The sequence below is a fragment of the Hemibagrus wyckioides genome, linkage group LG20 (assembly GCF_019097595.1).
Source record: "Hemibagrus wyckioides isolate EC202008001 linkage group LG20, SWU_Hwy_1.0, whole genome shotgun sequence".
NCBI classification, from domain to species: Eukaryota; Metazoa; Chordata; class Actinopteri; order Siluriformes; family Bagridae; genus Hemibagrus; species Hemibagrus wyckioides.
This window is the reverse complement of record NC_080729.1, coordinates 5,037,477-5,050,960: the sequence shown is the minus strand read 5'-3', so window position 1 is coordinate 5,050,960 and position 13,484 is coordinate 5,037,477. Positions and strand designations below refer to the sequence as shown.

The window sequence follows — 13,484 nt, the reverse complement described above, 5'->3', positions numbered from 1 at the left end:
CATAGATAAAATCAACTGTACAAATGTGAAATTGATAATGCTGACAGTCTGGGGATAGAAATCATTTTAAAAAGCTTATTCATTCCTATATGACGCATGTGGAAATGTTCTCTGTATTATAGGCTATTTCACTTATTTACATTTCTGGCGTAGTGAGTGTGAGTTTGTCTGTCTATATATGATGGACTGGTGATCTGTCCAGGGTGTACCCCTGCCTTTCACCCAATGTGCGCTGGGATAGGCTCCAGCAGACCCCCGTGACCCTAATTAGGAATAAAGCCGGTATAGACATTGGATGGACATTCCTGGCATTTGGCAGACGCCCTTATTCAGAGAGACTTACAATCCGTCTTATTTTTCCTACATATAAGGGTTAAGGGCCTTGCTCAGGGGACCAACAGTGGCAGCTTGGTGGTTCTGGGGTTCAAACTCACAACCTTTCAATCAGTAGTCCAACACCTTGACCGCTAAGCACATCCCACTTATGCTACATTCACACATACAGCGATAAAGCATACAGCGATCGTTCATTTACAATAAGAGCTGCCGGCTTCCAAAGATGTGATTGACAGTAACCGTTGGCGACTAGATGTGGGTGTGTCCAGCATTGCGGAAAGGTTTCAGTTTCGACTCGACTACCAATGAGAGTGAAGACAGTAGAGTGAACGTGATCCCTGGCAAAGAGGATTATGGATGATATGATCCAGATATTTTCTGAATTTTATACACAAACACCAAATCTCCCTTCAGAATGATTCTATTTCAGCGACAGGAAAACTGTTTTGTTGTCAAGTGGAATGCCAGATTCGGCAACCCACTGATAAACGTTGTTGCTATGGCAACCAGTAGTAAGAAACGCCTACTAAGGACCTTATACTAACGATCAAATCATGTGTATGTGTGAACGCAGCATTAGTTTACTCCTACTACTTCTGATACAAAGATTAGATAAGACTAGTAAAAAATTTGCAAAAGCTGTACCATGTGTAACCCCGCCATCATTATAAACTATTACGTTATCAACAACAGTGGCAGCCATTTTGAATGGAGGGTACCAAAATAAACAAGGGACGGATAATTGATCCCTGCAAAAATGCTTAAATATTAGTCCAGTGTGTCTAATGCTAAGTGGTGACCATTACTTGTTAGTCAGAGGATGCATGCCTCCATATATTGTTTATGGACTGGTCCTTTGGTTGTACTTTGCTTGAGATGTCACTGATATAGTGAAAGGATCACTGATTTTCCATAAAGCTTTTGCTCACTCACTTTCAGTCACAGTGAATCCGGATGCTGTTGCAGGAAAACTGTGCCCAAGGTGCAAATATGCTGAATGTGATGCCAGTTCATCTCAGGGCACCAATTACAATTACATTCATGCACCTAGGGGGCAATTTAATAGCCAGTCCACCAGCTGGCATGTTTTTGTGAAACGGAAAGAAGACTGGATGAAGAACCTGGAAGGAACCAGTGATCAAGATCATTCCAGAACTTTAGAGCTTTAAGGAAGCAAGGGAACACTGGGTGTAAAGAGGAGAAACACCTTAGATGCGACTCCAGTCTGTGACAGAACACTGTTCTCACACACACTCACACCTAGGAGACATTTAGAGTCATCAGGGACCCTGGAGCTGTGAGGCAGATGCGTTATCCCGTCTATCACCCCAAGTCTGAATCTCATTTCTGAATTCATTTTCCGCTCAAAAATAAAAAATAAAAATGAAATAAAATCATTAAAGGGATCCAAAAAAAAAAAAAAAAGTCGGCGAATCTGTCGTGTACGCTGTTTCGGAGACTCTCAGATCGCAGGCTGCCCATTAAAATAAATAAAAAAGCGCAGAGCGTGTTCGGGAATACGGAGACTGCGCAACCGGAGCCGCGCGCCAGACCGGGGCCACTTTCCTATTTTCGGATTTTCACGCGCTGGAGCGCGCGCTGTTCCGCGTACATCAGGCCACTTACAGCTTCATCTTTTCAGATTTGGCAACCAAAATATTCACACACACACACTCTTCCACATGTCTAGATGTGATTCTATTATTATTTCATTTCATTTATTTTTGAGCCGTGACATTTCACGTCCATGGAAACCAGACTATGAAGATAACGTGTGAAAAAGAAAAAGCCGGCGTGTGCAAAGAAAATAATAATAATAATGATAATAATAATGGTAGCATGCATCTGTCACGTCACACAGACTGCATCGTAAATCAGCTCGTTTGGATCATAAACAGGTGGTGGTTTGTTGTTTTGTTTTGTTTTATTTGTATTTTATTCTGAGCAGTTATTTGTACTTGCATATCCTCAGCCGCTCGCGTGCTCGTGCTCTGGGATTCAGACTGACACCGCTTGCGCTCAACAGCTCGCGCGCGCAACTTGAGAAAAGAGCAACAAATAAATAAAAGTGGCGTTACATCATAAAGCTTTTTTACTTACATGCCTGAGCTCTTGCGTGCGGTCCTTCATGTTTCCAAACTACGTCCTGCACTCTTCCGAGATGACCCTCAGCCCCCCAAAACAAAATCAGCGCGCCCGTTTTTCTGGCGAAATTAATTCTGTGCAAAAGAGCGTAACGAGTGGGAGCGTGCAGGGTGGCGCGCGCATCTCTCGCGTAACCGGAGCGCGTGATTTTTTTTTTTTTTTTTTTGTTCCTCCCCACCTCCTCCGGTTTAGCTCTGGGTCTAGACCAAGGTAGGACTGACGGACAGTAGACTGACTGTACTAACAGCGCGTGCCATACAGGTGGCGAATTATTTTGGCTTTATTTAATGCAATCATGTGACGATTTACCTGAGTGTATTTTATTTCATTTTATTTTTGGGGGCGGGGGCACGCCCAACGCTTTTTTCACACGTCATCAGCCGCCGAACTGTTTGATGTTTAATTGTTTGATGTTTGATTGATGTATGAGGTTGTTGTGAATGACACCGTAATCGCGCGCCGTCGGTTTTAGATTCGGCACGAGCCTTAAAAAACACAAACACACCCCTGTTCCAAAAAAAAGGGGGGGGGTGTCTAGGACAACATTTGGTGTTTCTTATGGAAATTGGATTTTTTATGTTTCAGGTCACTTTATTACTTTTAATAAGATTGATTTGTATTAAAATCTAAATAATTCAAATTAGCAAACTGGAAACTTTTAATTATTTTAAGATTAAAATCTTTTATTCTATTTCTTTCTATGTGAATATTTATTGTTGGGTTTTTTTTATTATAAACAATCCAAATATATCACCGTCATTATTTTAAAATTAGAAATCTATCATTTTTTAATTAATTATCTATCACCTATTATTTTTAATTGATTCATTCATTCATTCATTCATTCATTCATTCATTAATAAGTAATCCAAGTAGATCTTTCAGTGCTTTTTGTTTTTAAAGAACACAGTTACGTTAAAAAATATTAATAATAATAATAAATAATAATAAAGCCTTTAATAATAATGATAAAACATTATGCTAATTACCAGTATTATCAGTGATATAATTTTTTAATAGACTATTTAGTAGAGGACTGTGTAGTGCTGCGAGGCCCTCGTGTTGAGAGCGCCCTCTGCTGGAGGTCATTAGTAACGCTCTTTAGACAAGTCGTTCATTTATTCCTTTATTCATTTAACCATCCATCCTCAGTTTAGAGCATGCCCCGGAAATCCTGGGTGTGAACAGGACAATCCTGAACAGAACTGCAGTCCATCACAGAACATACACCGATCAGGCATAGCATTATGACTACTGGGAGGTGAAGTGAATAAGACTGATGATCTCCTCATCATGGCACCTGTTAGTGGGTGGGATATATTAGACAGCAAGTGAACATTTTGTCCTCAAAGTTGATGTGTTAGAAGCAGGAAAAATGGACAAGCGTAAGGATTTGAGCGAGTTTGACGAAGGGCCAAATTGTGATGGCTAGACCACTGGATCAGAGCATCTCCAAAACTGCAGCTCTTGTGGGGTGTTCCCGGTCTGCAGTGGTCAGTATCTATCAAAAGTGGTCCAAGGAAGGAACAGTGGTGAACCGGCGACAGGGTCATGGGCGGTCAAGGCTCATTGATACACTTGGGGAGTGAAGGCTGGCCCGTGTGATCCGATCCAACAGACGAGCTACTGTTGTTCAAATTGCTGAAGAAGTTAATGCTGGTTCTGATAGAAAGGTGTCAGAATACACAGTGCAGGACGGGTCAGGGCTGTTTAGGCAGCAAAAGGGGGACCAACACAATACTAGGCAGGTGGTCATAATGTTATGCCTGGACAGTGTAAACTCACTCCAGGGGTTAATTTGTTGTCACCAATCTAGGAGCAAACTGAGGACCCTGGAGCTCAAGGCCTAGACTAATAACTGTAATTTATACCGAAATAATACACAAACAGTTCCCGGTCCAGAATAAGCAAGATTAAAAAAAGTCATTATCAGTGTCACACACTCAAAAATAATAAATAAATCATTAAGAATTCTTTTAATGGTCAGGCAACATCATAACACAAAAAAGGGAGGCATTCTTTTATTTAATAAGAAATTCATGCCTTCAAAATGAAAAATATTTCACTGTCTAAAACCATATCATATTGCCATGGTTGTGTTTTCTATATCCATATTTCACTAGCCATATATCATCATACAGGGAAAAATAATTTCCCACTGCTCAAGTCTACAAATGGTCTCGTGTACAGTCCATAAAATCCATCTGAATGGGAAAAGACGGCGCCTGAGGTGGACCATCGGTCAGGATAGTCTTCAGAATCGAGGTCTCCTATTGCGGCCTGTGTATTTCGTATCTGCCCTCACATCCCTGAAACGAGATCATTAATATTAATAAATATAGAATCAGCCATGAGGAGCACCATCTGAACCATTTCAGACTAGATTATGCCTAGAGCTTATTTAAGACAGTGGTGACAAATTAAAGGAAAAAAAAAACAACTGCTTTAATGAGTTGTGCAACTCAACAAGATGGAAGGATTGGTTTTAAGTGCTGTCAGAGCTGGGGTCGATCGATCGATCTGTCTATCTTTCTGTCTAACTGTCTGTCTATCTCACTGTCTGAATGTCTGTCTGTTTATCTGGCTGTCTGTGTTTCTGAATATCTGACTGATTGTCTGTGTATCTGTCTGTCTGTCTGTCTGTCTGTCTGTCTGTCTATCTATCTATCTATCTATCTATCTATCTATCTATCTATCTATCTATCTATCTATCGATCTATCAATCAATCAATCAGTCAGATATTCAGAAACACAGACAGCAAGATAAACAGACAGAGATAAACAGACATAAGCAGACATTCAGACAGTGAGATAGACAGACAGTTAGACAGAAAGATAGACAGACAGTCAGGCAGAGAGACAGACAGACAGTCAGGCAGAGAGATAGACAGACAGATAGTGAGATAGACAGACAGAGAGATAGAGAGACAGGCAGTCAGACAGTGAGACAGACAGTCAGATAAACAGAGAGGGAGACAGACAGACAGATAAACACACAGACAGACAGAGAGACAGACAGTGAGATAGACAAACAGTCAGACAGTGAGAGACAGACAGACAGTCAGATAAACAGACAGAGATAAAGAGACAAGCAGTCAGACAGTGACATAGACAGACAGACAGTGAGACAGACAGACAGACAGTTAGATAGATAAACAGACTGACGTACAAAAAGATGAATAATATTGTGGAAAACAATATTCCAGGATCTTGTATATTCCTGTATATTGCATGAAAAATGAAAACATTTCAGCTGAGATTTGAAAGACGTTTTATTTACAGTCCTGCAAAAACGCTGTATTGAAGTTTGACACCCAGCTCTTGTTGAACTCGAACCTCATGCATAACTAAGACGCCCTTTTTATCTCCATCGCCTGTCCAAATATTTTTCCCCAGACGTTGTGACCCTCACGGCAAAATGCATGGAAGCTACCAGAGATACTTACTTGCCCTGCCTCCGCCTCCTCTCCTTCTTCTCCTTGATCCAGTCCTTGCTCTTTTTCAGGGATTTGCCTTTCAGGTTTTTGAAGCGAGACCTTTGGGTTGACAAACAGGACACACCGCAGCACAGTGAGTATCAACTTACCAAGGACATTAACAGTCTGGGGAACAATATTTACATTAATGTTAGAGGGAGGAAAAACTGTCGTGACGAGCCTAGAGTCAGACAGAACTACTGCCCTCTGTCTCTGTTGGTCCACGTCCGTTCAGGACAGGAGAGTACTGGAACCTGCACTGAGCCACGGACAAGACCTCTGACTAAATGGGGTGCCAATAATTATCGGCTTGTCTACATCAAGATAGGAAGCTATGAAACGGTTATATTGCTGTTTGATGGATGTAGAAGGCTGTTAATGCATCATTACTCATTAGTCATTACTAATACTGATAAAAATAATAAAAATATATTTTAAACAAATAAAATAATCTGCAAATGAAATATTTAATAAAATATATTAATTAAAATTAATATGAAATTAAATTAATACTTATATTCTTTGTACCCAAATATAAAACACTATAATTTACCAGAAAAAAATAAAAATAAATAATAAATAAATAAATGAATAATAAATAAATAAATGTAAAAAAAAAAAAAAAAAATCCAAAATGGCCATATTTCCTTTTCTTTTAACATAACAAATGGTCAAAACCTAACCCTAACCTTGTATAAATGCAAGAAATAATGTACAAAGACTAAACCTTATCGCTGATTTTTAATTTCTTAAATAATGCCATCGTTGATGCATCGCTTCTACTTTGCATTTATGATCAGAAAAAACTCACATCAATAATTTCCTTATAATTGAAACAATATATTTACATAATTAACACAAAACAAATTGTTTAAGGTCTGCGATTTCGACACCCTTTAGTAGAAACAGCTCTATTTTCAAACCCAGGGCTAATTTGCATCATGCTCATTTTCTCTGTCAATAACGAGGCGAAGGTATAAAAGAAAAGCTTCCGTCTTACCTCTGTCCTGTGAACTGCGCTTGATTTGAAACATTTCTGTCGACGGTCTCAGTCCCCAAACCCTTAAATACATCAAATGCATCTTAATGTTTAAAGCCAAATCTTCGCTCAGTATCAGTGTTGTAATTTACGCTACATACCTTGGGCAAGACTCCAGACACGCCGGCGAACAGGCAGAGGAAGAACCTTCCGGAAGTGTGGAGGTGTTAATTAGTTTATTAGGAATAAACACTGACACAGAACAACACAACGAGTGAGAGTGGAATGTATGTCATTAAATAAAGAGAAGGTGGGGGGAACATACTTTTTGGCTTTGCTGCTGTTGGGGTAGTCGACTACCATGCCTCCGGTGAAGCCTGCCCTCATGGCCTGGGCTGTGATCAGCTCCAGCTGGAACCAGATGCCAAAGTTAACACTGCATTCATAACTTTTCACTTTCTTGTTCACGTTTTTTGTAGCGTTTCTATAGTAACAACTAAGTCACAGAGACACAGAAACGTACAGTACATGTAGGTAACACTTGATATCAGTGTGGAGATGTTTGTTCAGCATTTTAAGAAGGAGTCTCCAGTGTCATCAGCATTGTGTGAGTCTCAGAGAAACAAAACACTTCAGGATGGAAGGCTTTAGGGTTTCTCACTTTTGAGTCTTATAAACTTTAAGACAGAGTGGAAATAAAGCGGCTGATAATAAGACCTAACCTGTCTTCATGAACATTAAAAAGAACTGATACAACTTTATAAACTGGTGAGAAGCACAATGAGTGCATTCCAAATCACATACTTCTAATCCATTTTATATTCTAAATAATGTTAGTACTGTAATGTACTTCTTTCAGCAAGAAGAAGAAGAAGAAGTAGAAGAAGAAGATAACGAAGGAGAAGAAGAAGAAAAAGATTATAACGAAGAAGAACAAAAAGAAGAGGAATGAAGAAGATAACGTAGAAGAGGAAGATAAAGAAGAGGAAGATAACGAAGAAGAGGAAGAAGAAGATAACGAAGAAGAAGAACATAACGCAGAAGAAGATGATAATGAAGAAGAACAAGATAATGAAGAAGAAGATAATGAAGATGATAATGAAGAAGAACAAGATAATGAAGAAGAAGATAATGAAAAAGAGGAAGAAGAAGATAACGAAGAAGAAGAACAAGATAATGAAGAAGATAATGAAAAAGAGGAAGAAGAAGATAACGAAGAAGAAGAACAAGATAATGAAGAAGATAATGAAAAAGAGGAAGAAGATAAAGAAGATAAAAAAAGAAGAACAAGATAATGAAAAAGAAGAAGAAGAAAACAACGAAGAAGATAATAAAGAAGAACATAACGAAGAAGATAATGAAGAAGAAGAAGAAGATAATGAAAAGGAAGATAATGATAACGAAGAAGAAGACAAAGAAGATAAAGAAGAAGAAGAAGAAGAAGAAGAGTGGAATGTTGGACACTTCATGCACTCAATGCTCGCAACGTTTTTTATGTTGCAGAAGGGGGGGTGGAGCTACGAGGTGTTGAAAAAAAATTCAAGATGGCCGACGCCACTCCGGTGGACGAGCCGTCTAATAAATGCATTATAAATTAGCTCGTGTTGTCTGATTTTTCACTGTATTCTGCTAAAGCTGTAAAGCGCCGTCACGTGCAGTGTGTCTGACGTCATTCCCCATCGACAGAGAAACAGCTTACACTTTCCATCGGAGAAAAAACTCAATTTGAGACGATACTACACTTGACTACTTTACTAGACACTAGACTGCGTAGTGCATAGTGGAAGTGTGCAGGAGGTCATTTGGGACACAGCTAATGTGTTAAAATGAGTGTAATCACTACAGGAAGTCCTTTCATCAATATCAATTAATTCCAATGGATTCAACGAGGCTTGAATTGATGTGTAGATATCAGGTTTCCTCACCTGCTCGGAATTTTCCGGATAAAGCTGGAAGACGGCACGGGCCCCTCTTGTCTAGAAACGAATAAACAATACAGGAAATTGATTCCGCGTGGAGAGTGATCTCTGTATCTGTGTGTGACTGTATGAACGTCCTACCAGAGAGGAGTAGAGCATGCTGAAGAAGTTGTAGAGTCTCTTGGGAGGACTGTGTGTCTTCTTATCCGCATTACACAGCCACTGCAGAGCGGAGATACTGAAGACAAATGAGCAAAAGATGAGCAAAACTTCACTTTTCTGAACAAATACTCTGGAATTAGACATTCTATGAAAAAGGGTAGATGCAAAAGTTTTCAGTTTTTATTACAGTTTATGAGTTTACAGTGTATAATTGTAACTTGGGCAGCAGGGTGGCTTAGTGGTTAGTATTGTAGCCTCAAAGCAAGAAGGTCCTGGGTTCAAATCCCGGGTTCGAACAGGCAGGGACCTTTCTGTGTGGAGTTTGCATGTTCTCCCCGTGCCTTCGTGGGTTTCCTCCCACAGTTCAAAAACATGTACATTAGGTTGATCGGCATTTCTAAATTGCCCGTGTGTGAGATTGTCTGTCTATATGTGTGGCCCTGTGATGGACTGGTGACCTGTACAGGGTGTACCCCTGCCTTTCACCCAATGTGTGCTGGGATAGGGATAGATCCTCGTGACCCTAATTAGGAATAAAGCGGGTTTAGACAATGGACAGTTTAGGAGTTTTTATTTTATTGAGGGAAAACAAAAATCTAGATCTAGAGAGAAGAAGCAAATCTGGATCACTCGATTTAGACAAATTTGTGTGCACACTACATTTCACTGCACTCCTTCCTCAAAATATTGTCAGATTTTCTCTGACAGACGGCGGAAATGAACGCACAATTAAGCAAACTGTGTGAGATTCAGAGGTGATTCTTTCCAAAACGATGCAGAGACGAGTCATATAACGTCATCGTGACAGCCAAAATTCCCTCTTTCCATTCACGTGCACAGAACATGAGTACACCTCTCGCGGAAACGTGCGTGTCTTTACTGCTGGGAGTTTAGGAGAATAATCCTGTGCTTGAAGTTTAAATAGTTTTCAGGGGAAAAAAAAAAAAACCTTTTCCTCCTTACCTGATACAGCCATCAAAAGTCCCTGGTCTGAAAGGCATTCCTTGTCCCATGTCTCCTAGTATGAGATCTCCGTCCACTTCCCTGTCCAAGGCAACGTCTTACAGAGAAAAAGAGCAAACGATATCTCACATGCTTACACAACATTTATATTCCACTTAAATGTATTTCTTTTCTGTGGCAGAGAAGATGATCCACATTCCAAGTCTAATAATAATAATAATAATAATAATAATAACAACAACAACCACCACCACTAAATGCACTTCTTGTATATATATGGACAGTGGTGGTTCAAGTGGTTAAGGCTCTGGGTTGTTGATCAGGGGTTGATCAAGCTCCACTGTTGGGCAATTAAGCAAGGCCCTTAATCCTCCCTGCTCCAGGGGCACTGTATCGTATCTGCCACTGCGCTCTGACCCCAACTTCCTCAGCTGGGATACGCATCCACTGTGCTGTAATGTACGTGTGACGCTAATAAAGGCTTCTAATCCCTTTACAGTAGAGTGGAGTGGATATGAAAACCGGTACTCACTCAGCATGGCAGTGCTGATGTCCACACCAACCCAGTAATGACCTTCTTCTGATAAATAATCTCCACTGAGTCCAGAGCCACAGCTGAAGAGACAAACAGAAGAGTGCATCACCCACAGCACTGTATCCGTCTCTGATAGCTACAATACACAACTGTTCACGTTTCCTCAAATCGAATGCGAGTATCATTCTAGAAAAACTGACCCCAGGTTTATCATCATTCTAAACCTTTCATTTAATCCCGGTGGAGGAACACTGATTCACACGTGTATTGTATATGCAGGGTTAGCACTGCTTTTAACCCAAGGTAATGAAACCATCCCCTGGAACAGTGTTAGCAGTGTAAGCAGCAGAGCGTTACAACTAGTTGCTTAGCAACAAATTCATACTTTATACAGTCACAGAAACCCCGTGTGTTAGGTAAAGGGTAATTACAGTATTTGCGGGGAACAATTTTTCAAATGATGTCCATTGGGGATGTGTTGGTGCAAAAAGGAGAGTTTTATTTGTTATATTTTTTAATGCCCAGAAACATCTACTCAGGACAAATGAACAGATGGCAGAAATGACCAAGTGTTTAGCGGAACCTGTCGCCGGTTCACCACTGTTCCTTCCTTGGACCACTTTTGATAGATACTGACCACTGCAGACCGGGAACACCTCCACAAGAGCTGCAGTTTTGGAGATGCTCTGATCCAGTGGTCTAGCCATCACAATTTGTCCCTTATTTAAACTCGCTCAAATTCTTACGCTTGTCCATTTTTCCTGCTTCTAACACATCAACTTTGAGGACAAAATGTTCACTTGCTGCCTAATATATCCCGCCCACTAACAGGTGCCATGATGAGGAGATAGTCAGTGTTATTCACTTCACCTCTCACTGATCATAATGTTATACCTGATCGGTGTGTCCAGTCATGGTTGTTAATGGCGCAAATATTCAAATAAAAAGGTTTTAGGAATGTACAGTGTGGCAGACCAGATTATAAATATCCAGGATGAATTGTTAACCCCTGAATACGTATTTCCAACCGAACACTGTAAATACACACCCTACATCCAGCAAATAACAAGGCTGATCTTCGGGCAAGCTCAGCAGCTCCACCGCTCTCTCCGACATCTGCGTCTGGATCTCGATCATCCGAGAGCTGCACGGAAGACAGAGGACAATGATTACAGTAATAAACAAAAAATGATCAGAAACACACAGAACACTTTATTTACAAAAACATAAGTCGAATTGATCGTCAGTTGATTTAAATGCTTACTTTTGAGAGTACTTCTTCGCCTCTTCCTCATTGTAGAACTGCAATAAGAACACAATAAGGAAACTTCATTTAAAAGATTTTAGATTAGAGATATGATTTTACTTTAAGCCAGTACTTAAGCAAAGGTTTCACTATTAAAGCAAATCTGTCTGTTTATAGATTCAGGCTTAATTGATGTCTCAGTCTTATACAAACCATCACTGTGTGTTTCTTTTATTTATCGAATATAAAAAGATCTTTAATCCCAGGGTGATGGTAGCTCAAGTAGTGGTCCTTGACCAGAAGATCGGGGTTCAAGCCCAAGCCCAAGCCTCACCAAGCTGCCACCGTTGGGCCCTTGAGAAAGGCCCTTAATCCCACCTAAGATACCTTTTATTTATTTGTCACATATACATTACTGCACAGTGAAATTCTTTCGTCACATATCCCATCCTTGGGAGTTGGGGTCAGAGCGCAGGGTCAGCCATGATACAGCACCCCTGGAGCAGGGGGAGGAGCTCAAGGGCACAACAGTGGCAGCTTGGTGGTGCTGGGGCTTGAACCCCAATCTTCCGGTCAAGGACCCAGAGCCTTAACCTCTTCAGCTACCACCCTGTTCCAGGGGTGCAGCATCATGGCTGACCCTGCACACTGACCCCAACCCCCAAGGATTGGATATGCAAAGAAATACATTATTGCACAGTCAAAAATTCTATGTGACAAAGAACTTAATCTTTAAAATAGAAACTATACAAAGCAATTGGTCAGGATTCTGTCCATGCAAAAAAAAAATTTTTTTTTATAAATGAAGTTAACATCTAAAGCTGGCATTAACGGTGGTGTGTTTGGTGTAGTAGACATAGCTGGCGGTGTAGACGACTAATTTTATATATATTATATTGTATAATAAACTATAAGACGCTTTTGAGTGTATTTACAAATAACACAAGGCTGAATCCCAAGTGCCCCCTTACTCCCTTAATAGAGTCACTGTCTAAAGTAAAGGCATCTACACACTACATGTTACAGCACATCTAACATGGAGCTGTTTTGGATTCCAGCTACAGTCTGAATACTCACCACCTCAGGAGGAGCCATGTGCTCGGGTCTGCGACAACTAGCAGCCATGTCTGTTATGTCTAGATATTACAATATCAGACTAAATACAGATAAATCTATATATATAAACCAACGCGATGTTTATGGCTACAGAAAAACAAAACCAAGCAGGAACACTATATACACATGTGTCTACATGGTCGGCCCAGGTGACGTCACTTCTCGGCGACGACAGAACTTCTTAAAGAGACAGGCGTTGGAGAAATATCTGAACTGGGTTGGTGAACTATAAAGTTATTCATTTTCTTTTTTTTTCATTTGTTTTATTCCCTTAATCCTATACTTTGTGAAAGGTAAAGTATAAAAAGAGGGGAGAATCATGCTTTATCGATTACGCATGTTATTACACTATAATTATATTATTATATATAATATTATTGTAATAGTTGAGGTGTTGTGGATGTTCAGGGGGCTTAATAACAATAATAAAACACGGACACCAGGACGAGCTCTTCATTCACAGCCTTTTTCTCTCACTTTATTTTCTCTTCTCCTCCTCTTTATTATACTGACTCCTCCCACTGACTCCTCCCCCCAAAAAAGTCACTGCTCAATATATGTCAGCAAAATAAAAGTCCTTTACAATCTTCCTTATGAATACAAAATA

The 13,484-nt window shown here is 40.0% G+C and overlaps 2 protein-coding genes across 8 annotated transcripts in view; both read right to left on the bottom strand.

Annotated features, from left to right (window-relative positions):
- Positions 1 to 2,631, bottom strand: part of LOC131370748 (syntaxin-1A) — a 136,012-nt gene extending 133,381 nt beyond the window's left edge. For 2 of the 7 annotated variants that reach the window (XM_058418205.1, XM_058418204.1), the window contains exon 1: positions 2,437 to 2,629. In XM_058418205.1, coding sequence (XP_058274188.1) covers positions 2,437 to 2,466 — 30 coding nt within the window. In that variant the 5' untranslated portion in view covers positions 2,467 to 2,629. Of the gene's footprint in view, positions 1 to 2,436 lie in introns of all 7 variants that reach the window. The other 5 variants (XR_009207462.1, XM_058418201.1, XM_058418206.1 and 2 more) reach the window with 5 other exon arrangements.
- A 1,807-nt stretch (positions 2,632 to 4,438) lies between these two features.
- On the bottom strand, positions 4,439 to 13,042 carry bud23 (BUD23 rRNA methyltransferase and ribosome maturation factor). Its single transcript, XM_058417868.1, has 12 exons — positions 12,839 to 13,042; positions 11,780 to 11,817; positions 11,564 to 11,659; positions 10,513 to 10,595; positions 9,981 to 10,077; positions 8,997 to 9,093; positions 8,862 to 8,912; positions 7,262 to 7,347; positions 7,098 to 7,143; positions 6,958 to 7,019; positions 5,928 to 6,017; positions 4,439 to 4,790 (listed from the first exon to the last, which is right to left on the bottom strand). Exons 1-12 carry the CDS (start codon positions 12,884 to 12,886, stop codon positions 4,736 to 4,738), a joined length of 849 nt encoding a protein of 282 aa, XP_058273851.1. The 5' UTR covers positions 12,887 to 13,042; the 3' UTR covers positions 4,439 to 4,735.
- Positions 13,043 to 13,484: the final 442 nt, after the last annotated feature.